We start from the raw sequence: 23686 nt of genomic DNA, 5'->3' as shown, positions 1-23686 counted from the left end.
ATCAAATATACTGAGGTGGTACTTAACAAATTAGGCCGAGTGATTCCACTACACACCAGGCCAGCCATTATGAGTCTGTTGCCATGGCCACTTCTCTACCTTCTGTGTGTGTTTGTGTGTGTGTGTGTGTGTGCGCGTGTGTGTGTGTTTGTGTATGTGGTCGTGTGTGTGTATGTGTGTGTGTGTGTGTATGTGGGTACCATCTGCTGTCCGAGTGACAGCACTTTAATAAGGGTCAAGATGCATAACTCACAAAGGAGTGTCATTAATGGGACTGAAACCTCTTGCACTCCTCGTATTAGAAAATCAGGGAAATTACAAAAATCCAATTCATCAGAGGACAGCAACAAGCCCCCTCAAAGAGCCTGAGCCCTTTACATGTTTTACACTTTATTTATTTAATGCACAAAGCTACTTAACTACTGAAACAGAGTTAATTCTCAAACTCAGACTGTCTAGTTGACAGTTTACATATTTTTGTAGAATGTATATATGACAGTATTGAACATGCTCAGACCAGTGCGCCCTCAGCGTCAGGTCAGTTGGTGTGTACATCATGAAATGACCATTTAGTTAATGAAATGAAACAGCATCATGCTCTTCCTTCAGAGTGAAATCATATTACACACTCCTCAGAAGCCGTAAGAACATTGCGTATTACTGTGCAGTGCTTTTGATAATTGTCTCATGAACAGAGGTTGCTGTTTGAATCCCACTAGGTGCATCTTTCCCTCTTGAGCATGACTCAAGTCCATTACTGCTTCCCTAAACTACTGTGCCAGCAATGGAAATGCATAGATGCTTCTTCGTGGGATGTAAATGAAATCGATACAGACTCACCACAGAGGTCCAAGGATATCTTTGGTGTATTTGCATGCAATGACAAAGCTTTTTATTTAAATATAAGCATTTAGCTGACTCATTCAGAGTGACTTACAGTAACTGCAACAGCATGATGAGCACAAATCCCATTAAACATCACAAGTAGCTGTTAGTAAAGATCAAAAGGGTCAAAATAAGAATTTCTAGACTGTGGAGGTGACGATTTTTCTGCTCATATGTCATGTTGATTTTCTGCTAATCTCATCCTGCGGCGCTGTAAACATCTTGCCTCTCTAGCATTTTCAGAAAAAGCATACCACATACCACACTTCCTTGCTTTTATTGATTCTCACTGAGCATATGTCTCAGGATACCTATAGTCTGTCATATGGAAACTTTATCCCAGATACAATGTTCTCACGCAGACCACTGGGCTTCAGATTTTCACATAATGATCCCCACATTCTCCCTTGATACAATTAGCAGCATTACATTTACCCCGCTATATAGAGTACGTTAACATGTGAGTACAGTATCTGCCTATCGGATCCTGTATTACAAATACATTCACATCAGTTTCACAAATGAAGACAACATGATATCTTGGAGCAGGTGACAACTGTCAGACCTTTTCTTGGAAAATTTAAAGCAATAACTTTATTTGAAATTGATATACAGGGTTTTAGATTGAAGCTTACCAAACACAGATGAAAGATAAATCTGTGTTGTGTGCCAATCTGGGTATTATCAGGCTTTCAACCTCTATTTTCAGTAAAGTATTGCATAGTACAGTATATTAATCGTGAATTTAAGGGCACACAATTTCAAACTCTATTGATGAAAACAGAAGAGAAATTATACCGAAGAGAGACGTTGCAAATATAAGTACAGTGTTGGTTACGCTTTTCCAGTTGGTGAAAGTTGCTGGAGCTTCTGAGAAGCCCTGGCGTCCCCTCTGCAGCCCAGTGAGCTCCAGTGTTTTTGCTCCATGCAGAGACATTGACTGGAGAGCAATTTCTGTGTGAGTGACTGGTGTCCTGCCCCGAGGCTCAGGCAATGCATCACTCCACACCATCCAGTCACAGAGAGATCCCACACTTTAACACAGCCTTCAGCCCCGGACGCACGCTCAGACCTGAGGGGGGAGAGGTCCCACAGAGTCTGACCAGACTCACACAGCTGGTCTTACAGCAGCGAGCAGGTAAACACTGCCGGGGTCTGCCAGTTAGCTGTTACTAAGTGTTATAAACCGTGCAGTGTTTTGGATTCGGCAGTGAAATGGATTATTATTCGCCCTAAAACTCAATTCACCTGATGGTGGGCCACTGAAATCCTGTTCTCAAATGACACTTTTGGTTTCAAATTTTTTGTTTGAACCCACTAAACGAAATAAATCAATGTCACTGACGCTACTGAATAGGGTTAGATGTGGATTCGTGACTATTTCAAAATAAAACTCATACATAAATGATTACAGGACTGTAAAATGAAGCAGTGATTAAAATGACCACAGCAGATATCCTTTAAAAAAAAAAAACAGTGCCTGTACCTTTAAAATGAGCCTCTACACATTTAATGCTAATTGTTAATAATTTCCCCCCGCAGAGTGTTAATGAGATGACCGACCCGCTGTTAAATGATGCCCTTAAATTTCCTGTGGATGCCTGCTGCTGCGGAAGCGGCGGACCAGTGGGTAGTAGAGCACTGAACCTCCTCCCCCCGAGCAGCCAGTCAGCCCAGCAGCCGCCACTGGAGCCGCACACAGCAGCCCGTCTACGGGACACTGAGGACTTCATGCGCCTGCACGGAGCCGCGAACACGGGACACACGCTGGTTTATACAGCGCCTCTGTGTATTTTCTCCGATTGACTCTTTTTTTTTTTTTTCTTTCTTTTTTGGAAATTTTTGTGCCAAAGGAACTTTTTTTTTTTGAGTCGCCTTTTCATTCAGAAACTTTTACTTATGGTTCGCGAATATGGGGCTAAGTTGTGGTTTCTCTCGGGGAAACATGGTTGTGGTGCTGCTGCTGCTGCTGCTGGAAGGTAAGGTTCATCATCAGCTTTACGGTTAGACTCATGCTGGAGGAGCACACGAGAGGAAGTTAAAAGCTATTTTAAATATATGTTACACTGAAGTATGTTTCTAAATCTATAGTGCCTTACTTGAAACAGATAGGGTTATTTGTGCAAACAAAAGAAAAGAAAAGGAAAAAGCCTAGTATAAATATCCCAAAAGAGAACATTTGACTCTGTGGTTTCTAATCTCTGTTTGAGACATTACCTGTTCATTTGACAGCTTCATTTTTTTTTTTTCTTTTAAGAATCCTCTTCATCTGTTGGCGTCCTGTCAGTCAGAAAGGCTGTTACTTATGGTATGGGCACAGCAGAAACTAATATCTGTTTGGTTTGGGATGCGCCTTAAATTTACAAAATGCATGGTTCTCTGCAAAACTGACTATGACAGTTAAAAAAAAACAAAAAACAACAAGGTAAAGAGAAATACGGAGAGCTGCTGCAAACAGAGCCAGTGGAGCTTGAGTTTTAGATGGCAACTGGCAAATACTCATCCAATTGGCTGCTCATGTGTAAAGCTAAACTGCTTTGCTAAATTGCAACATGTTGGAAGTTGAGTGAATTTTAAGGGTCTTCCAACAAGTGTCTGAAATGGCACAAACACAGTGCCGGCACTGTTTTACGCTGCAGAAAGTGATACTCGCCTTGTGCTTCTGGCTGTTATGCGTGGTATGGCACATTGAGACCTAGAGTCAAATGAATACAGCCATATATCATAATATTATAATCCCATTCACAATCCCACAGCCCAACTGTACCAACACTGTCCTCCCATGCAGTCTATATTTAAAGTGTCTCTCATAGCTCAGGAGTGTGAGAATCTCAGTGTGCAGCAAGCATGTCAAATGTGATGCTTGGACAAATATAGGCAATAGTGTGGAATTCCTGAATTTGTTTTTGGAGTTGAAACTTGTCTTAACAGAGGTTACTACCGGTACTTTCATCAGGGATGTGGGGTTTAAAAATAAGATTACCATCACAGTCTTTAAGTGGAATTGAGATGTGAAAAAAGGGTTCGCTTTCACGTGAATGGGCAAGTGCTGTTTCATGTCTGCAACAGTGGGCTTACCAGTAAACTACAGGCTCAAACGTAATCGCCCAAGAGAGCAGTTTCGTGCAGTGTTGTTGAAATGATTAATGAAAATTTTCAGGTGCCACAGTTGTGTGTCATGTTCTCTGATCATTTTTCATTGTGACAGACAGTGGAGTTCTCAGCACAAAGAGGCTGAGAGATGTGGACTCACATCACAGATACAGTATGATGCTCCTATCACACACCCTACGTACATTTACATGTCAGTTCTGGTTGGTTCTACATGTATTGTCAGCGAAGCAGGCATTTCTCCTGGTATTTATAGATGAACACAGCCGGTCTAGTACGATTGCATATGTCAAGGACGAGATGGTTATTAAATGGGTGCTGAAATCTACACCCTACATTAAATGCGGTGCCTGTCACCTGCCCGTTTTGTTGCAACAAAAGACCTAGACTTGTTCAGAGTGGAGAAGAAGCGAGCCGCAGGCAGGTGTGCAGCAGCTGCTCCTATCTCTGGGCAAACACTGGCTGTTTGTTTTCTTTAGGAAAATATCGCCTGTTATACAAGTGCACACACTGTTCAGATTGCAGGTCGGACGATACCTGGCCTCAAAATGAGACATCAGGGGGATTTTGTTGTATAGGTTCAGGCTGAGGATTTTGTCTCACTTTTGGAGGATGTTCTGATTGTTGACATCATTGACAGTGTAACCATTTGCCACTCTGCATTCCTTGAAAAGAGTTGAAATTAGCAAATTATTGTACAGATGTCCACATGCTCATATTCTAAGTAATTTAATGATGTTTCGATGCACTTTTTGTGTCACATATCCTCCAATGTGAACACAAACGTGCAAATTAGAACTTGCTTGAATGTAAGGAACGGTTACACTATTTGTTTAGGTTGTAGCAAACAAGTTGCAATAGTGAGTGTTTGGTAATTCACATCATCCCTGTTACAGGTTACAGGTTACTAATTAGTTTAGGTTTTCGTGCTGAGGTAATCAAACAAAGGAAACAAAGGAAATCAGTGCTCACTGTAAGAGTAATCAGCATTTTTAAATGTGGCTGCCACATCGCCCAGCACTTAGGAGTAGAGCTAAGAAGAGGAAGTAAAGCAGTTCAAGACATAAATTAGAGTGAATTGAGGGCTGGGATGCCTGTTTGCTTATGTTGTGGAGTTGGTTGAAGTATGGACGTAAAAATGTCTTCTTGTCGTCATTTCGGAGAAAATCCAAGGCAAGAGGTCTTATGGTTAGTCGTGGCTTTGTTAGGATTTCAATTTGAATGTTAACAAGAAGAACATGGACGTTTGGTGTGCATTTGGAGCGCTTGCTGAAGTGACCTTTGATTCATTTGATTTATTTAAATGGAGACTAGCTAACGATTAGTGTAGTATGAAGAACTGATGTATGCCTACAGAACAAGCACTGAATAGTAACTTTTGTGACTAAACCTGGTGAAAGCCTTTATCGAATTTAACAGAAACCCTTTTAACAGGCACTTCTGTGTAATCCATCACTTCCACAAGAAGAGCCACAGATGTTTTCACATAAAAGTATTGATTGGTTTTTCTTCTGCTGTGACCTTGCTACTGTATCTTTGACCCTACCTTGCCCTCTGACCTTTGAAACCTTAACCAAGCGGTAATCCTCGGTGATGACCCCCCCCCCCTCCCAGAGGAAGCCATGCTTGCAGCCTCTTTAGCTGCTCCTCCTTCTCGTTGCATTAGAATGATGATTTTCATCAGCATCTTTTGCTTTTGAGAAGGACCAGACCAATAAATCTCATTTGAACATGCTGCTATTTGATTTAGCTCCTTATTACATTATATGATTTAGGAGAGCTTTTGTCTTGTGTCGCCTATGGATGCATCATAAATCTTGTCAATTTTTCCACTCTCGTTGTCACTAAGTATCTTATAGTGTAATTGGAAAACATCTTGAAGTTGTATGCAGGAGAGTTTGTCTTTTATATTAAATTGTGTAAACAGCAGAGCTTTTTTTGTGTCTCAGGAAGAAAAACTGTCAAAGGTGTTACTACCAAAAAGAAACCTGATTCCCTGTTTATGGCACACAGGGAAGGTTTTTTCCCCCAGCTTATTAATTTAAAATAAAATTTTGTGATATAAAACCACAGCCATCTGGCCTTAGTTTCCCTCCATTCATCCCAACCCTCCCAGCAACTAAAAGGCCAGTAAGCTACAAATGCTAAGAAATCTGCCAAGGAAAAATAAGTTTTCCACATTTTTTAAGAGGGAAATCCAAAAGAATTTAATGAGCAACAGTGAACATGCTGTCTGCCACAAATGTAGCTTATACCTTGTGGGACAATCAGTAAAATCATCAGCATCATCTTGCCAAGTTTTATCAGAATCAGAGCAGTGATGCAGCAGTTTCAGCCGTTCAGAATTGATATTCTGACTTTTGTAATTTTACCTCTTTTTGCCAGCTCATGCATTTTTAAATCACCAAAATGTTGGCAAAAATGCATCATCCCATTGGGTTTTTTTGAAGCGTCATGTCTGATAGATGGACACCGCCCAATTCATTATACGGCCTTTGCTGAGAGTCCCAACCTCTATGTCTGGACTGTTGCTGCTGCTGCTGCTGGTGTTGCATGGATGCTGCTCCTACCTGTCAAAGCTCTCTCTCTGATCCTCTAGTCAGTTCAGGGTCACGCTTCCCTCTCATGCATGGGTAGAATCTAATTTGCTGTGGTGAAAGGACAAGGAGACGTTGATTGAAATTTTGCCCTCGGGCGTTTAGTCCTCTCGTTTCACATGGGTCTTGACAAGTTATTTTTCAGTCACCTAGTGGTGCACGCTGCGATTGACCCGTCATTTGCAACAATCAGTGAAACAAAGAACAAGCCCAGTTCATTTGACTCCACATGGTCCGTGTGACGCTGCAGAACTGAATGTGAGTGATGGTAGTATTTTATAGGTGGTAAGTATACAAGTTTTAATAATACAAATCTAATTTGCAAATTCATTGCCATTACTCTAAACAAACCAAACCATTATGGAGAATATTTGCCCGTCCACAGTTTTCTTAAAGTTAAATCCTCATTTTCCCATGAACCCTGTTGCTTCCTATCACAAAGAGAATGTTTCTGATGGCCCTTCCACTGCCAGCCCCACCCTGGCATCACTCTGTGTCCATGTGCTTGATCCTTCACTTTACAGATGTGGCTAAATATGTTGGGAATTATTTTTCCACCACGTTCCGTCACCTGCCAGTGCCAGAAACTCTGACAGTTTTACTTGCATTTGTGCTGCTGGACAATCATTCTCTCTCTCCATTCTCTGCCATGAAGAAACGCCCCTCCCTCTGTTTCCATAATGTAATCCATCACCCACTGCGAAACCTGATGTGGCGACACACAGTGTAACAAGCAGTCAGAGACTAGTAGTACAAATAGTCACTACCCATCTCCCTTTTAATTTCACAGAATTAATGTGGTAAAGATTTAATGATGGTAAAATGCTACATGTAGTCTTCTGTAGCATCACTAAAGTGCAAGCTGGAGAGCCCCACAATTAACACATTTTGTATTTCATTTATCAGAATTGTTTAAGTGTTTATTTCACTGGCACAACAAACCTCTGCATACAATGACAATAACATGTAATATGCAGTATGTATAAGGTATACCTATGCATGCCTGCTTTTAGCCATGCTAGTGGCTCCAGGGATACTTGCTCTGTTGGTTTTTGACTTTTTTCAGAATCAAGTACCTCAACAACTATTTAATGCGTTTTCATGAAATTTTGTACAGACATTCACAGTCCCCAGAAGATTAATCCCGCTGACTTCCAATGATCCCTTTATCGAGCACCATAATTAGGTCAATATGTTTTTTTGTCCAGTACTTGGTTTGTGACCAAATACCCGCAAAACTCCACAACATCACATTGACATTGTGAGCATGCTAGCATGCTGAGATTAGCTAAGTACAGCCTCAGAGGCGCAAGCATGGCTGTAGACTCGCAGTCTTATTTAGATCTTACATTTTCCTTGGACACACAGAGTGGACACAAAAGATGCTCACAATGGATTCGTTTTTAATCTCATTAAGATGTGAGGAGTCTATTTCTCTTGGTAAGGATCATAAAGATATGTTCTTTATTTGGATGCTGTTAGTAGGAGCAAATATCAAGAAGTTGAAAAAGTGAGCTTTGGTCAGAAAGCCCTTGTTTCTCAAACTCAGTCATCTAGTAAGCTGAAACCGTCATGAAACCTGTGACAGTGAACTATGAATGCGAATATTAATGACTTTACTTTATTTTGCCACAGGCAGTGACAGCCTTTGCATGCTACTGTGTACATGTCCGCTCTGACGAGGATAGAGAGGTTTTACCAAAACAGTCTAATAACCGCTGCATCAAACACAGCCTGGAGCTCTATGATGTACCATGTGTTCAATTTTTGATGCAACTGTCACCCCCAGAGGAATTCTTAAACTGAATTTATACTTGCAGCTAGCCCCTAAGGAGATGTTCTATTAGATTTCTTGATGACTGATGAACATGGTTCATTGGATCTCGGCTCTTGTATTCTCTGAGGGCTAAATGGATTACATTCTAGGGTAATTGATTATTATGTTACGGTATGCATCACGGTAAACCGAGTAATCTACCTGGAGCCTGACCGCCCCCCTCCAAACTGAGATCAGATATCGTATTACTCCGATGAAAAGTTTTATGACTCTGCCATCATGACAGGAAATGACTTTCTTTCCTCAGTACTTATTGTTTTGAGATTAAAAGCATCACAATTAGGACTATGTTAAATCTGGGTTCTGGATCCAGCATGCTATGACGAAGCAATCATGCACACTGGCACAGGATGCCAAGAGGGAGAGATTTCAAAACATTATGATCAATAATAGCTTTCATAAGTGGAATTATAGCCCAAGTTGCAGCTTTTTAGTTAATTGAATCCTTGAAGAGAACCATTCCCATAACTGTTACATCTTTGGAAGCAAAGTAATCATAAAAGGTTTCAAAGTGATTATAATATTTATTGTATTTATATCACCCCAATATAACTGGGTGACATGCTCCCTAATGCTGCTTGCTCCAGCTACTTTGTAATAGATGATGGATTTTTCGAAAATGTGGATATTGATGGAGCAAATTGTAGAGCTGGCTGTGAAATGAAGCCTATACTGTAGATGTATTATTTCTTTTGCCATGCAGCTAAACAAGTGGGTCCATATTACGTGCATCAGAGATGATTGTACACATGCAGCCATCGGCCTTTCTCCTTGTCTGTCTCATCAGTGGAAAACAATCAGCATCGCTGTTGATTAGCGCGGTTATTGATTGGTCTTCTGCCAGATACACGGCCTTTCCAATGGGTCGTTACCAGGGACTGATGCAGCGCACTTTGACCTTGGGAATCAGAGGGCATGGGGCTGAGCTCTCGCCGCAGGAGCTCCAGTCTACGAACAAGATTAGCGAGGGAGTGCATCATACAGCAGCCAGGCTGGGTCACTCCTCCTGATCTGCCATGCTCTTGACGAGGATGCTCAGTGAGGATCCATGTTTTGATTCACTGAGGCTTCCACAGAGGTAGATTAGTAAGCTTGTGGGTTACTCCAGCACATGAGCTCATAGCTGGTAAATCTATCAGCCGAAGCACGCATTGAGCTAATTGAGTTCCTGTCTTTGTCTGGGACGACGGAGAGGGCGTTCCACCTTATCGGCTCTGACAGTCCCAGACACACTGTGGTCTGTGGCTGACTGAGCATGTGGTTTCAGATTTTGTGATGAGCCCTTTTTGTCCTTTTTGTCCTTCCACTGTTAAAATATGAGACAAAATGGACACAGGCCATAAATAACTCAAGGAAACTGCAATCATCAAAGACAACCGGGAGGAGCATGCGCAGAGGTTTTTTCACTGTTGTTTTTCAGCCTAGTACGAGTCCAATTTCACTATCCACTCAGCAGTACATGATATCTATTGTAAACACTGGCGCTACAAGAGTCCTCCTGTTCAAACAATGACTTTGTTTGCAAAATTACTTACTCTAGCTTTTGAAGAATTGACACTGTATGCTGCAGCTGAGCATTAGTTTTATAGGTGTTTGAAGGTTCTAAAAAGTCTGCTTATGGTGGTAATGTTTACACTCTTTAAGTTGTGGGACGTCAAGGCTAATCCAAAAACAGCCTGATGTCGTTCTATATCTCAAAGTCTGAAAGGAACATTTTTCAGTGTCCCCAAGACACATCACTGAGATGAGCGCCAGCTTTTATTTTAAAAATCATTATCCATGCATGGCGTTAAGAGGTGAAATTTCATTACTTTCTGTCATTCTTGTGCATCATTTGGGAAGGGTAATGAGGCAAGCTTTGGAAAATCGTCATCATGGTTTCACAGACAAAAGATGCCATTTACTAAGAGAGGCCTGCTTGATCCATTCAATTAATTAGTTTTGATATAAACTGCTTGCTTTCTGTTGGCTTCAGTCCTGGAAAGAAATTGAATTTTGAATGATATAAACGAATTGTGTCGCATAGGGTCCAGCCACCATGGCTCAGAGCCAAGGCCAGCATTCATAAATACGTGCGGCTCCCACTGGTTAACACATTGGACCCTCTAGTTTTATTTGTAGAGCTGCTGTCATCTGCTCTCTTTGATTCATGACTGTACCATGTGTTAGATTTCTGTAGATTAATTTTCTTTATTTATCTGATAAAGGGCTGTAGAACGTGGTATTTTTCTACCTTGTTGAAAATACAAATGAAACTGGGATCTTTAGCATCTTATGAAATTAGGAGAGACATTCGTCTGCTACAGTACAACGATAAGATTAAGTAGCAGTTTTCCACTCCATCAGGTTCGGGTCTGTGTCAAATGACAATGGCTCCCTCTAATGGCCATTTTAGGTATACAGATGGAGACCTACACTGATGTTGCATGTATACTGTGTTTCACTTCCCATATTTTCTCACATCACATTCTGTGTTATTTTGCTCTTGTAACTCCAATAAATCATTATTGTAGCATTCATGTGTTGCTGAGAGTCACATTTAAAGTGTTTATATAACATTTAACAGGTATCGTACCATGTTATACTGCTATAGTAAGGCCATCATTCCATGTTGAACCATTTTGTTTCTGCCTGCCATGGACTCACAGCATTGTACCACTTTGTAAAATTGGAAGACGTACAATGTTTCAAAGTACAAATGTATCAAACAACATCAGGCATGCGTCACTGAATAAATACTAGTCTTAGTCTCTCCCCTAAGTGTGGCTACAAGATCAGTACACTCAGTACTCCAAGCCAGACTGTCAGTAGATTTAATATTGAAACCACCCCCTGCACATTTCGTTTAACTTGAGAGGAAGCTTTATGTCATCTTTACTTCATGCTCTGATGGCAAAATATTCTGAAAATTACCTACGGAAATGCCCGTGATCTCCTGCTCGGTAACATCATAAATTTACTTTGAATGATATAATGTACTAAGCAACTCGGGTAGAAACAAACATGGCCATTTTAATTTTAATTACTTGATTTTACATAACTAAATTTTAAATGTGGGTAAATACCGTATCCATCGCTGCAAATAATTTATATTTTCTTAGATGAATTTTCAGATTCATCAAAAAGTCTAAAGTTTCTCCGAAATAATAGTTAAAGAAACCTAAAACTGATGAACGAGCTATTGCAGTGCCTGATTTTAGGAGAGAATGTAAATTCTTATGTTATATTTTTATTTTCACTCTTTTTTTTTTTTAAAGCTTCGCCAACCAGTCATTTGCCTCTATGTTGTCTTTTCCAGCATATTGTTAAAAATATATTATTATGTTGTTTCCTTTTTTGATTTGACCAAAACTTGAAAAAAAAAAAATCCTTGTGATCCTTATTTTTGACGGCAGCACCATAACAAAACCACTTTGGGTGGCACCTGGCAGATCTTTACATCTAACTGTGCTAGAAACATAAACTGAAGACTTATATGGTTGTGATAGATTTAGGAAAAGGGAAGTCATCCCTTAAATGATAGCAGTCACGAAACTGACTCCCACCAAACAAGTGGTCTGCCGTTTGTTTTTGTCCCAGGAACACTTTTATTAAAAGGCCTGCAGCCTCCCTGAGTGCATCTCCGTCTCCATCCTTCAGGAAGGACGGCCACATTTATCCATCAGCTCAGCCTCCTGTCATCCAAGCCCCACAAAATTAAATCAGTGTCTGAAACCAGAGACAAAGCCTCAACTGCACCAACAGAAATAGAAAATCTAGTTTTGCTGTCTGCTAATGACATTAGTGCGTTCCCTAAATGGTCGCCTACTGTCGTCAAAGAAGAACATAACAGGGATATAATTACAGGAGGAACACTCACATCTCCATTTTCCTGTAAAACACAAAGCCTGCTACAGCCTCCTTATGGATTACCCAAAACACACACGTGCACACAAATGCGTATACACACCACACACTCCCCTCTGGCAGGTAATGATTCATTTATCCTCCATATCATGTTATCCCCTCTAATTAAACTTCTCAAGGTGAATGGAAGGAGAATCGGAAACCACATGTTATCGACCACATGAGAAATTCATTAAAAGAGCTAGATAAGTGTCATTTGAACCCTCCCTTCAATATCCGCCAACAGGAGAGTTGAAAGACGTATCAGAGGAGAAAAAAAACTGAACATGTCACGTCCCATGTATTTGTAGATTTCCATTCAGTGCCCAGACAGCATGCCAGCGGGTATTGTTGTCACAATTAAATATCCAGACAGAGATGTCTGATAACTGTTGTTATCCTGCTCTGTAAGAGGACAGGGTCTCGGCAATAATGTCAGTCCTTATTTTTCAGTTGTCACAGTGTTTTCCTTAAAGGGAAACAACTGAATTCCCCTGTGATTCACTTGGCTGCCTGTTTTGAGACATCTGGTTATTTCGTGTCTTCTTTGTGCAGGAGCGATAGGGCTGTACCTCCCTCAGAATGAGTACATTGAGACGGTATATGTTGGCCAGCCGGCAGGTACACCGATCCTCCAGGTCCATGCCATGCTGGACAGTGACTCTGAGCGGCCCCATTTCTATCTGTGCTGGAACTCTCTCCGACGTCCAGCCTACGGCTCCTGGTTCCACCTGGACATCAACACTGGAATACTGTCCCTGAACAAAACCCTGGAGGAGAGCGACTTCACCTTGCCAAGTGAGTTTGGTACAGGCATTTTCATGGTAATGTATATTACTATTTCAGTGCCAGGTGGGCCGTATACATGAGAGTAAATTAGTTTCTTAACATTTATGCTCTTTGCATACTTTACGAAAAATGCTTTGGCTCTGTGTTCAGGTTTCTTTCCTCAGGATGATAATGTAATTGCATACAGGCAAAAAAAAGAGTGCGGTCAACAAAAAGAGCACTGTCTGAGATTAAAATGCCTCTTGGTTTTGTTTGGGCTGTGTGTCTCGTCAGATCAACATTCCTGGTCTGTGAAGAAGTTGCTCCTGCAGGCCATCGTTTTACCTGACTTCTCCAAGGGGTCCCATTGCATCATCAGAAACTACACTCGGATCACCCTGGACTTTGTTAACGCCACATTGCCACAGTGCGCCCAGACAGACATGAAGGAACTATGCTTCCCACACAGAGACACCTCCAACCCTCACATAATGGAGAACAGGTTCCCCGGGGCCCTACGGCAACTCCGACGTCTCACCAGACTCAATGTCTGCCCCAACTACACTATCTCTTACAATGTGGAATCAGGTTAGACACATTAAAGAGACACTTTATATTACTTGAAAGATGAATTCATAGGCCATAAAATGCACCACTGCTCATTTAAATACATTGAGTTGTTTTGCCACTAGAGCCTTACTTGGTGTGACCAGAGCCTTATGGTGGCTAATGTTACCGAGTGTTATAAAAGTTTAAGTAAAAATTTGCTGTATAACACACATTACTGAGTCACTTCGCTGACTGTACGACTCTTTTCCACCTGTGGTACTGTTACACTGTTTTAGCATTACTGCTAAATGCTGTATTAATCCACTACTGTCATTGTAGTCACGGTGGCTGCTGTTCAGCAGAAGTTATCGTCTTGCTTTAAATCCTGCCCATACCATCTCTAACTGAGTTTATTCCATTCATACGGTGGCTGTAGAGACATCCATTGTTTCTGTTCTTCCTCTTGTCTACAGATACCCCAGCACCATTTGCTGTAAATGAGAACACCACAGAGCTGGTGGTGACCGCCCCTTTGGACCGCGAGGAGAGTGAATGCTATAGGCTCCTGCTGGTCTGCACAGTCCGAACAGAGGCGGTCATCACCAAGGTGGAAACTTCACTGGACGTTTTTGTCAACGATGAGGATGACAACGCACCGTATGTGAACGGAACAGACACAGCAGATATTGTTATCAGCTTCAATCGGACAAAGGTGAGGAGACTAATACAACACTGATCAGTTGTGATTTGTTTTATAGACACTGTGTTGGCTAATTTTATCTTCTTCACATTAGGATTCAATTACACACTTCCTCGTTCTTTTTTTTTTTCCAGGGTGGCTCTTTTGGAACCTTGTTCGTCTTTGACAGGGATTTAACCCCCATCTATAAAATCGACCAGCGTCACAATAAGTATGTGGGGACCTTGCTCAATAGTGACCCATGGATAAATAAAACATTTGACATAAAAGACACCTTCAGTGAAAAGAAAGCGGCTCGTGGAGGCATTCGAGAGACTGTCCACGACTACCGTAAGTATTTCCGGAGGCACTAAAATGCATCTGTTTTTTTGAACCTCTATTTTACATGTATACATGTTTTTCCCTTGATTTTAGAACTTGTCCTGAAGAGGAACCTGTATGTGAATGAAAATCGCACAGTGCAGCTGGACTACCTTGTCAGCGACACAACCTATTCTGGTCTAGAGGGAACAGTGCTGCTGCACTTCAACATCACCATACTACCAGTCCACATCCGCTTCCCAAATGTCACGCTGATGTTCACGCTGACACGCAGAGCCTCTGTTTATGCACAGGTATTAATGACTACTTACCAGCCAAATCCATAACTCCCTATTTAGTCTGCTGCTGTCATAAAGAATGGGTAGACTTTTTTCAAGTCAATCCTTATTCACATCCCCATGTGCGCATTACAAGTGTCACTGGCCGTTGCAATTATTCTTCCTCAATACACTGGATATGGGGTCCCTTCCTAACGGGATGTCACTGTAACTGATTGGTATCAGAAGGCTGAAAAATCTGCAAACTTCCCCGTCAGACCATCAGAGTGTGAGACATGCAGAATACACGCAGAGCATGTAGTCTCTCCCTCATTAAGGACCCTACGTTGTAGATGGTCGAAGGCATGGATCCAAAAAAGCTTTTATCAATATCTCCCCCTCGAGGGAGGTCAGTAGTTTTAAATACCCAAAAAATGTAGAGCAGAGACATTTAGAGAGAATTCATTGAGAATTCATTAAAGTGACATTCTACACAATAATTCACATCTGGGTGTCTTATTCCGCCCTCTTGCCCGCTAATGTGTTGTTCTAGGATTCTGATAGTTTTACTGACATAAATTTTGGTATAAAAGGAGATAAACCCTTTTACAGGGGATTTCCTCCCCGATCTTGTATGGTAAAAGGAAAAAAATGTGTTTGTGGAATTGTTATACGGGGCAAAGTCGTCCCATGGCCAACATCATGTGTCTAGGGCTGGGAGCAGCATTAGCTAGCTGATCGAGCAAAGACAGCACGGGAAAATGACTCAACTTTACAACATTGTTTCCCGACAATTTAATAAATAAAATGAATGCAGTTTAAGGTATTTTAGTACAACGCAGTACCTCCCTCACTGGCAAGCAAAGGCAACAGAGGGTAAAAATTTCTAAGGGTGTGATTACAGTCCAGGGCCTGCCTTGATGTCACCGAAGTGGCCAGATGTGCAAAATGCCTCAAAGTTTTAATGCTGCGGTAATTTTAAGAGGATAAGATTTAACTCTGAAATGTTAGCGTGTTAACTCTACTCACTGTATAGAAACTAAAGCCATTTAAACAGCTTAAAAATGTGACCTTGTGCTGACTCACTCTTAAATATACTGAGACTGACACCTGCTTGGAGCCTTTCCACTTAAATGACCTTCTTAGGCTCATGTTCACCTTTCAATCTCTTGTTCCATTTACTCAGGTTGGCAGAGTCTGTGTGGAAAACTGCCAGCAGTTTGATGGCTTCAGCCTCACATACCGGCTCGAGGTGCCGGATAGGAACGTGTCTGCTGACTTGCAGTCCTGCTATACAGCCATAAGCATCACCCAAGCTCCCGACAAGATGTGGGGACTGCTCTATGTGAACGACTCGGAGGCTTTGCGCAGGCCCAGGTGCCAGGACCTGCAGTACGTCGTTGTAGCTCAGGAGAAGAACACACAGCAGGAGGCCAGCACGCAGATCCACATCCTACTAGATGGCGAAGGTGAGACTATAACAGCCAGGGTCCACTTAAAATTTCACAAGGTTTTAAAAATAGAGTCTTCATATCATGATCTAATCTGTGCTAATCTTAAATCTACATTAGTAAACAGCGCACAGCATGCTCATGTTTAGAGGCAAAAGACCTTACATTATTTAGTGCAGTTTTCTCAGTATACATTACCGCTTGCTGTTATTTAGGAGACAGCTTGTGTTTCACTTCCTAACTAATTCAACACGGCCGTAGGCACACATGCAGATTCTTTTCTCCCACATGCCTTTTAAAGGTTTGGTTATGTGTGTTTATTGGCTCTGTTGTACATAGCGAATAAGGCCAGCCAGGGGACCCAGCAGTTCCTGTCCTGTGCAGAGAACAGACAGCGAGGAGACTGCGAGTCTGTCCGAGGCCTCGGGGCGACAACAGGGAAATGCCAATGGAGGCAAGGCACAGAAAGAGGTACATTTTATTTCGTTAGCACTCACCATCGACAAGTAAAAGCTGTTTTTTTTGTAATCATATAGGATTTTAACATCGCTGAATCATGTCCATATTAATTATGAGACCTTGGAGTAAGTGTATCGTTGTTTAAACAGCTACATTTTTCACCCTCAAGGACTTAATTTCAGGCTAACATCAAGACAAGCGAACCAAACTCCAGAATTCGTGTTTTTGACAATGAAATATATGTGGTTTAGTTGTCAGTCATGTGCTTGTTGTTTGTCACCTGGTGTCATCTGTTTTCCCACTTACCCTTTTCATATTTCAGGTATATCTGAGAATTACTCGACCTGCTCCCCTGACCTGCGGACATGCCCAGATAGTTTTTGTGATGCAGTGGAAAGCAAAGATATGTCAATATGCCCGCAAGACTGTACAAGTATGAAACGTGTTTTTTCCTCCAAATACTCAAAGATGAAAAGCACATTTTGTACTACACGTAAATCTATGAATAAGACCATTTTGACAATTTACATTTGTCTTTGAAGAGGAGCCTGTTATCGGAGGTCATGAACAAGGCTTGGGGAATGGGATTAAGGCTGGCTATGGAACCTGCTACTGCTACTCTGAGAGGTGCTTCTGTGAGAAGGAAGATGTTGAGGGTGAGTTGTCATAAATCATGAAAAAATGTCGGTAATCTCATGTCATTTCGAGAATGAACCAGTAATTGATAGCTGCTTTCTTGAAAAATGACACTTTTGTGCACCACCCTCTCCTGCAGAGGCGATATGTGACGACATGTGTAAGACCATCATCGCCACATCTCTTCTGCTCTCCTTCGTCGTCTCCATCCTCCTGTCCTCATACTTCATCCACCGGTACCACAAGAACTCACCCAAGCCTCCGATTGCCTCTGCAGAGATGACTTTCCGTCGGCCAGCCCAGGCCTACCCCATCAGCTTCCCTGCCAACAATGTACGCCGGGGCTCGCAGGAATCCATCGAGACAGACACCTTTAAAATACCTGTAAGCTGTTTCTTTCAACCTGCGACATACTTTTTTCCCCCTCTGTGTTGTGTGTTGGATCATTTGAGAAGTCAGAAATGTCATGTTGTTTCAACAGGAGGATCCAAAGTGGGAGTTTCCTCGTAAAAACCTTGTACTTGGCAAGACTTTAGGAGAAGGAGAGTTTGGGAAAGTTGTGAAGGCAACAGCTTTCAGGCTGAAAGGAAAAGCAGGTTACACCACTGTGGCTGTGAAAATGCTTAAAGGTAAGACAAGCCAGGCAAAGACCAGACAAGCCTGGAAGTAATGGTGATATACGAGGAGTGAGTGTCTGAAGAGATGAATGGTTTCGTCATTAAAGTCCCCGCTTTTCCTCCATTACAGAAAACGCCTCGCACAGTGAGCTGCGTGACCTGCTGTCAGAATTCACTTTACTGAAGCAAGTCAACCATCCACATGTCATAAAAATGTATGGAGCATGCAGCCAGGACGGTAAGACCCCACTCCCTCTGCCACCCTCTCTCAGGGCATGTGTGTTGCACATGGAGTCTAAGTGCTGCATTTCTCTGAATAGGTCCATTGTATCTGATTGTGGAGTATGCCAAGTATGGGTCGCTCCGCAACTTCCTGCGCGAGAGTCGGAAAGTTGGCCCGAGCTACATGGGCAGGGACGCCAACCGAAACTCCAGCTACCTGGAGAACCCAGACGACAGGGCGCTCACCATGGGCGACCTGATCTCCTTTGCATGGCAGATCTCCAGGGGCATGCAGTACCTGGCTGAAATGAAGGTACCTGACAAACTAGAAAAAGGCAAAATTTTCGGAAGAAAATGTACGGCATGTGTGCTCGCTGCTCGAATTTTACAGGTTTAACTTTTGGAATAATAAATATTGATAATGATTTGGTTGCAGTCTAAATACAAATACCCAAAGAAGCTGAAATAGCGGTTCAAATGGAAGAAGCTCAAGTTTTAGTTTAAGTGTAAGGGCTGAATGAAGCTCAAATGTCAATTTAGGTGTAAGTAGTGAGTGAAGGTGAAATATCTGTTTAAATGAAAGCATTGAAAGGAATCGAACTGTCAGTGGGAGGCAGGGAATGAATGAAGTCAAAATGTGCATTTGTGTCCTACAGCTTGTTCACAGGGACCTAGCAGCACGAAACGTCCTCGTAGCTGAAGGGAGGAAGATGAAGATCTCAGACTTTGGCCTTTCCAGAGATGTGTATGAAGAGGACTCGTATGTTAAGAGGAGCAAGGTAAAGAAAAGAGACAGAAAATTACCAATTTTTGTTTTATTCACAATAATCTTTTAAATAAGAAATAACAAGGTTTCTCTCTGTTTTCCAGGGTCGTATACCTGTTAAATGGATGGCAATAGAGTCCTTGTTTGATCACATTTACACAACACAAAGTGATGTGTGAGTATCATCATCATTTAAGTTCATCATTTTGGGAAATATCGCTTCAATGTGAAGGGCGGATGAGACGATCGATACCAGTGTCATGTCTGCAAAGTAAATATGAAGATGATTAGCTGAGCCTTTAGCTTCACATAAAGGCTGGAAATAAGGGGGGGCGCCTGGCCTGGCTCTGTTCTTAGGTAACAGAATCTGTTTACCAGCACCTCTAAAGCTCAGTAATTAATACATTACATCTCCTTTGTTGAAAGAGAATTGTAAAAACGGGTAGAAATATTTCACCAGATAACCCCTTGTAAAAGCACAATGTCTCCTTTTTACACTTTGGTTTGTGTATGGATTGAACAAAATAGATGTTATGTTATTTAATGAGCTTCAGAGGTGCCCCCGATGGATTTTCTTACCTTCGGACAGAGCCAGGCCTGCGGTTTCCTCATCTCTCCAGAATTATGGGAAGCTAAGCTAACTGGCTCCTGGCTGTAGCTTCATATTTAACAGACAGGTTTTAAAGTCAATCTTCTCATCCAACTCTCGGCAAGAAAGTGAACAAGGGTATTTCCCAAAATTTCGATCTATTCCTTTAAGCAGACACACAGTTTTAAATATTAAATATTCTTATATTCTTGTGTTCTCTTCCAAGCTGGTCCTTTGGTGTGCTGCTGTGGGAAATAGTGACACTGGGAGGAAATCCATACCCAGGTATTGCTCCTGAACGCCTCTTTAACCTCCTAAAGACCGGCTACAGGATGGAGAGACCGGAGAACTGCTCGGAGGAAATGTGAGCTCCACTCTACAGCATCTCCTCATTTCTGCCAAGTGCAGTAACGCCCCTCCAGCACATTCAGACAGTCAGTCGTGGAAAACGAGTCTGTTGGGAGGATTAAATGATACTTATTTCAACCCCTGTGAAACTTCTTCCTCCACAGGTATAACCTCATGCTTCGATGCTGGAAACAAGAACCAGACAAGAGGCCGACATTCTCAGACATCAGCAAAGAACTGGAAAAGATGATGGTGAAAAGTCGGGTATGGTGAAGCTACACAACATATTATGATAAGTTCTTGAGAATCTTCCATAGGAAATAGTGAGGGGAGGCTATTGATTTGCCTCTGTCCATGCATTCCTGGCACAAATTTGACAAACCTTCAGTGATGCGTCATTGGGAACTTACGGTCAGAAGTTACAGCTTTTAGCCTTCCACTCCTTTTCAATTTGCATCTAGCCCAGAATGAGCAGTATATCATATCTGCTGGGCATCATGTACTGCTGGCTTGCTGTTTAGAGTCACATGCACATGGACACATGCTGTGCCTGCCTCCCCACTGAATGATCTGTCACTCGTCCCGAATGCTTAAGATACCATAATTAGTGTTTGAGGAGCAATCCTAAAATGTGGCCCTGGGCAGCGTAATCATAGAGCATTCCAGTCAGGCTCCTGCTTTTGGAGTGAGGCTAAATATAGAGCGTTTAAAGAGAAGGGAATGCAGACATCCCAGAATACAGCGGGCTAGTTCTTCACTGTTGTCAAAAAGAGGTCGCAGGCAAGTCACTGGATGTGATAAAGACAGTTTTTGAACAAGTGTCTCTGATCTAGCAGTCAAGGCATGTGTCTGACCCTTAACATGAACACACTCAGCCTTTGCGTGCAGTGACTCCTCTCCCCCTTAATCAGCCTAATCACATCCTCATCTGCTCTTGTCAGGATTACCTGGACCTTGCGGCGTCCACGCCAGCCGACGCCCTGCTGTACGACGACGCCCTCTCTGAAGAGGACACACCACTAGTGGACTGTAATAACGCCCCTCTCCCTCGAACCCTCCCCTCCACATGGATTGAAAACAAGCTCTATGGTAGAATCTCCCATGCATTTACTAGATTTTAGAAACAGGACACACAACACAAGCTCTCTTTTTAGGCAAAGTTGTGATTGGCTTTTCCATAGTCAAGTGTGTGTGACTGTGATCTAGGCATGCCTTTTGCTGATTAATGCTGAGATATCTCCCGTTTCATCGTAAATGAGAGGCTCAGTGAAAAAAGATCTTGTGTCTCGACGTTTTTGTTTTATTTGGACCTGCTTCTGATGTACATGAATACTGACCAAAAATGCTACATTTGTAAATATTGAGTATACCCTTCATTATAATTTATAATGGCACTGCTCATAGTCATGCTTCATCTGCATTTTATTTGTACATAGTTCACGTTTTCAATTCATCACATTCCATTGTCACCATTTGATTATTTGTTTGCATTAGAAGAAACAGTGTGTAACATTTGAAACAGGTCCTCACTGAATCAATCACTCACCGTGGTTTGATTTCCAGATTGTCCTAAATTTCCTGACTTTCTAATGTATATTAGCTATCAATCTATAATGATTCCTCAATGCTGAACAGAGAAACAGTAAGGCTTTTGAACGCAACTCTCAAGTGACTAAAAGTAAAGAACACGATGAACTTGTCGCTTGCTGTCCATCTGCATTCCTGAGCAGTTACAGGAAGGCAGCCATAGGTCAAATACAGGGACATGAGAAACATTATAGCCTTGATACGTTATAAAAGTGCTAATAAATAATCATTTGTATTATCTTTCCTAACTTTACACCTCTGAGAGTCAAATAAGGACTCATTTTGGAGACGGGCACTGTGGAGTTTGATTTGAGAGCCTTACTGTCTGCACGCTGTTTATCTTTCACTGAGTGCAGAAAAATGATATGTTCTCGTTTTTAGGCATGTCATACCCGAACTGGCCTGAGAAGAGCCCGGTACCGCTCAACAGACATGATGCCACTAATCCAGTCTTTACAAGATATGCCAATGATAGTGTTTATGCAAACTGGATGGCTTTGCCTTCACCCGCAAAAGCTATGGACAAGCTTGATAGCTAAAGACAAACCGACACTGTAGAAAGATGACTAATTGGTAGATGTATATATTTCTATAAGACTGTACATATACAATCTGATGCTAAAGTTGGTTCCCTTTTATTTCTGTTGCATGGGTATTCAAGGTTTAAAACTGAGGTCTTTTTGCTGCAAAAACTGGCTGGATCAACATGGACCATGCTTCATTCTGCTCTTCAGTATGTTAATTATTACCTCATGGCTCATGTTGGCCAAGTTGTATCACTGCATGAGTATTGTACCAGATTGTATGTCAGTGTCAATGTCTTTTAAGTGCCTGTGCCGTTTCTACAATAGCCTCCAATTATTAATGTGCGACTGTGAAGATCTTGTCCCAGCCCAGGAATTAAAGGGGACGTCTTTACCATCACCTGTTGTAGACAGCTGGGATGGAGAGGACAAAAAGCAAAATGCTGAACTTGTTCTGAAAATGTAAAGTTTCTACTGTAGGAGGATTGTGTATTCCTCAAAATGTCAAAGACCCATTTTGTGTTTCTCCTTCAAGACGTTTCAAAACTGTTGTTGCCAAAGAAAAGTAACACAGACATGTTCAGTGAACGGTTTTCTTGCTTCTGTTGGGTTTTTTTGTTTTTTTTAACATGAAAAATATCAAGTAGTGAGTGCTACTCCAGTGTAAGGACATGAGACTTAATGTAGATTGTAACCATGTCCCGTGTCAGACTACAGTTCACTTTTTGATTCATTGTAATGGCAATCTTTGTGGAAAAAGTATGATTGTGTAAAAACTAATGAGTGTTATCGTTGTTATGTTGTTATTATTTGATTATGTTCCAATTAATAATAAACATTAAAAATGTGCATTGGGTCTGTTCACCTCTAATCTCCGAAAATAGATAGTAAGCCTCTGCATGTGGTTCCTTAAATGCTGATTGTTTTATGCACAATCAACACAATGCAACTTATGTGTGGTGGTTCACATGAATTATTATTTTCCTGACTTCACAATATAATGGTTAGCCTCTGTTCACCTCCAGACATGATTTGTTCATTATACAGTCTAGTTTGGAGAAATGTTTATTTCTAAATCATTATTAAACATTTGCAGTAGTGGCCTGGCAAGCATTTGTGTACAGAAGCCATTTCATGTGTAAATATTCAGTGTTGCGGAATAACGTGAATTTTGTGTGCCACTGAGTCTCAACTCTGTTCCACTCTGAGCAAAATTTAAGCAAAATTTCTGTGTAATTTAAGTAAAAAATTTTTTACTTTATTATTTATGTGATATAAAACATCTGATTAAGTTTTGAATAAAGATGTCTTATGAAGGGTGGAAATAGTCCTGAGATGATATAGTTATTCAAGGATTGTAGGATTCTTGTAATATTAACATATACACGGGTATTATACCTGTCCCCCCTTCCTCCTTCATCTCGTCCATTATCAGGATTTTGATCGTGTATTACTGACGCGCCAGCAACAAGTAACATTTGAAACTCTCTTTATTTTCACAGCTCTGATTCGGCTGGTTGACTCTCTTGAGCTGAAACACTTCAGCAGCATCTGTCAGTAATGAAAGAAAAAACAAA

The 23686-nt window shown here is 41.5% G+C and overlaps 1 protein-coding gene across 3 annotated transcripts; it reads left to right on the top strand.

Annotated features, from left to right (window-relative positions):
* The first annotated feature begins 2581 nt into the window (after positions 1 to 2581).
* On the top strand, positions 2582 to 23118 carry ret (ret proto-oncogene receptor tyrosine kinase). 3 transcript variants are annotated; one of them, XM_040139892.1, is made up of 20 exons: positions 2582 to 2864; positions 12871 to 13113; positions 13378 to 13671; positions 14106 to 14344; positions 14467 to 14662; positions 14747 to 14946; positions 16097 to 16379; positions 16701 to 16832; positions 17143 to 17253; positions 17363 to 17476; positions 17596 to 17840; positions 17938 to 18085; positions 18204 to 18311; positions 18394 to 18608; positions 18952 to 19074; positions 19166 to 19236; positions 19877 to 20014; positions 20163 to 20262; positions 20940 to 21087; positions 21967 to 23118. In XM_040139892.1, exons 1-20 carry the CDS (start codon positions 2798 to 2800, stop codon positions 22122 to 22124), a joined length of 3333 nt encoding a protein of 1110 aa, XP_039995826.1. In that variant the 5' UTR covers positions 2582 to 2797; the 3' UTR covers positions 22125 to 23118. The 3 variants fall into 3 exon arrangements, with proteins under 3 accessions (XP_039995826.1, XP_039995827.1, XP_039995828.1); XM_040139894.1 differs by lacking the exon at positions 2582 to 2864 and adding an exon at positions 11228 to 11372; XM_040139893.1 differs by having other exon boundaries at positions 20940 to 22074.
* The last annotated feature ends 568 nt before the right edge of the window (positions 23119 to 23686 follow it).

This window comes from Xiphias gladius, chromosome 11 (genome assembly GCF_016859285.1).
Source record: "Xiphias gladius isolate SHS-SW01 ecotype Sanya breed wild chromosome 11, ASM1685928v1, whole genome shotgun sequence".
In the NCBI taxonomy this organism is placed as follows: Eukaryota; Metazoa; Chordata; class Actinopteri; order Istiophoriformes; family Xiphiidae; genus Xiphias; species Xiphias gladius.
This window is presented reverse-complemented; position numbering and strand designations above follow the sequence as displayed.

Coding starts and splice junctions, on each gene's coding strand:
- ret (XM_040139892.1), top strand. CDS start 2,798: ATGGGGCTAAGTTGTGGTTTCTCTCGGGGAAACATGGTTGTGGTGCTG. Junction 14,345..14,466: donor TCAGCTTCAATCGGACAAAG/GTGAGGAGACTA, acceptor TTTTTTTTCCAG/GGTGGCTCTTTTGGAACCTT. Junction 20,015..20,162: donor GAGAACTGCTCGGAGGAAAT/GTGAGCTCCACT, acceptor CTTCCTCCACAG/GTATAACCTCATGCTTCGAT.